The 2,067-nt window shown below is 39.1% G+C and overlaps 1 protein-coding gene across 1 annotated transcript; it reads left to right on the forward strand.

Moving 5' to 3' along the window:
• Window positions 1–401: 401 nt before the first annotated feature.
• On the forward strand, window positions 402–2,049 carry LOC107580384 (dnaJ homolog subfamily B member 6-like). The gene is made up of 2 exons (XM_016266094.1): window positions 402–577; window positions 1,806–2,049. The coding sequence occupies exons 1-2, from the start codon at window positions 422–424 to the stop codon at window positions 1,908–1,910; spliced, it is 261 nt and encodes an 86-aa protein (XP_016121580.1). The 5' UTR covers window positions 402–421; the 3' UTR covers window positions 1,911–2,049.
• Window positions 2,050–2,067: the final 18 nt, after the last annotated feature.

Genomic DNA, 2,067 nt, shown 5'->3' on the forward strand with positions numbered 1-2,067 from the left:
TATTTAGCTGACTTGAGTTTGATAGAGGTTTGCACGAGTAAGTTAACGTTAGCTGCTAACGTGCTAACCAGACTGTACAAGGTGCTAACCTGTCAAAACCGTCAAGAATCAGCTGTACACACAGAAATTATTTTCCAATCATAACTATTTAATTCTATATTGCTTATCGTCACCTTTAGTATTAAATGAACAAATCTGGCGTTGTTATTTGATTACGAGTAATAGTAATAAAACAGACACGAAGGCGGTAGGAGAGCCACGTAGCACAGTATAGCAGGCACGCTCATAAGTTTCGTTTTGGCGAAACACCACCTTTTCATGAGTCTAAACTATAAAGGATCCTCGTAGTGTCGGGTTTCAAGCACTGTCAGTTGATAGAGGAAGGAAATGAGGAGTTTGTAATTGTTGGTGTGTAACTGTCATGCGCCCGCAGCAGAAGGCCCAGGCCAATGGACAGACAGTGGCTGGACCTCAGGAGGAAATCAAAGTCATTGAGGAGAAAAAGAAACTCCCTCCTGCACCTGCACCAGCACCTGCACCAGCACCTGCACCAGCACAGCCACCTGCTGATACAAAGGTTGGTCCACCTAGTATTCATGCTGGTTTCGTTGAGGAAGTGTATTTGTTTGTTTATATATTAGTAGTAACAATAATTGTAGTAACTAAGGCATTTTTGGCACAGCTGTGGTGCACTTCTTTTGCATTTCTGAGGAGCAAAACAGTTTAGAGATCTTTGGAGATTTGCTAACAACGTCGAACATGCATATAACCATGATTTGACTGAAAAACTTTTATACCGCTGTGATGTAATGTAAACCTGCAGCTCAAGTCAGAAACAACATGGAAGTAATATAAACTAAGCAAAAGAATCATACTGTGAACAAAAAATCCAACTCGCGAACCTTTCCCAATACCATCCCCCCTCTCTCTCCCACCTTGCTTCCTGTCTACATACGTCCTATCTTAATAAAAGCAACAAAAAAAATACATAAAGAATAAATATTAGTATTGTAACTCTAATGTAATGATAAAACACTTACAAAGGAAAATTAAATGCATTATTTGTTTACCTACATGCCATGTGACAATCCGAGAACCATGAACAAGCAAATCTGTTGTTACTATTAAAAATTCGTTAAGGGTTCTCATGGGGTGCTTGTGAATATTTTGCTAGTGAAATTAGACAAATGGGTTTGGCAGACAAAACGTTTGTGAATATCTGCACTGTAGACTCTTTATAGACAGTAGATTATAGATATGGTATTATCCATATTATATATCATTGTTTGTTTACACAGTGTTTCAAATCGGCATGCCCTTTCCAAAGTCGCAGTTCAAGTGTCATCTGGAATCAGTTTCTCACTTGTAAATATAACATCGCTTGGTCATTCGTGTGTTCTGAATTCGTAATTATGAAATTTCCAACTCCGCTTGCAGGGCACATTAGCAATACTTGACAGGTTTGGAAAGTACATTTGACTCTTTTGCACAGTAGTGCTATGAAGGTTTGAATCAGCCTTGGTTCAGTCTGTAAACAGTGATTGAGAGAGGTCGGGTGGCAGTATCGGCCTGTAATTTGATAATGCAGATACAGCTAATGTAGGGTACATCCAGAGGGGAAACTGTGTACTTTGTCCCAAGGCCTCAACCTTTAGGCTTAGTTTTTACAAGGCCGAATACGTATTTTAAGAAATCTTTATAGCAGTCTGTCACTCTGTGCCTGTAGTAAGTGTGAGAGTAAGAAATAATACTTTGTTTCAGACTTGTCAGAAAGTTCTAAATCAGTGTTTTTGGCTCTTATGTAGACCAAGAAAAACAAGAAGAAACCAAAACCAGAGGTGAAGCCAACCCAATATGTTTCCTCCACCGATGGCAAGGAACCTGATGAAGGTATGAAACTGGGTTACTAGACTGTAGTGGCAAGCAACTTCACATTTTCAATATGAAGGTTGTTTGTTAGTGATTAGTCCCAGAAATTCAAATGAGCTGCTTATACGAGGGCTGGGCAAAAAAAAATAAAAGTTTTTTAAATGACATCGATTCGATATCGATTCTCAAAAGCCGCGA

Source organism: Sinocyclocheilus grahami, unplaced genomic scaffold (assembly GCF_001515645.1).
Source record: "Sinocyclocheilus grahami isolate Dianchi unplaced genomic scaffold, SAMN03320097.WGS_v1.1 scaffold32426.1, whole genome shotgun sequence".
NCBI lineage: Eukaryota > Metazoa > Chordata > Actinopteri > Cypriniformes > Cyprinidae > Sinocyclocheilus > Sinocyclocheilus grahami.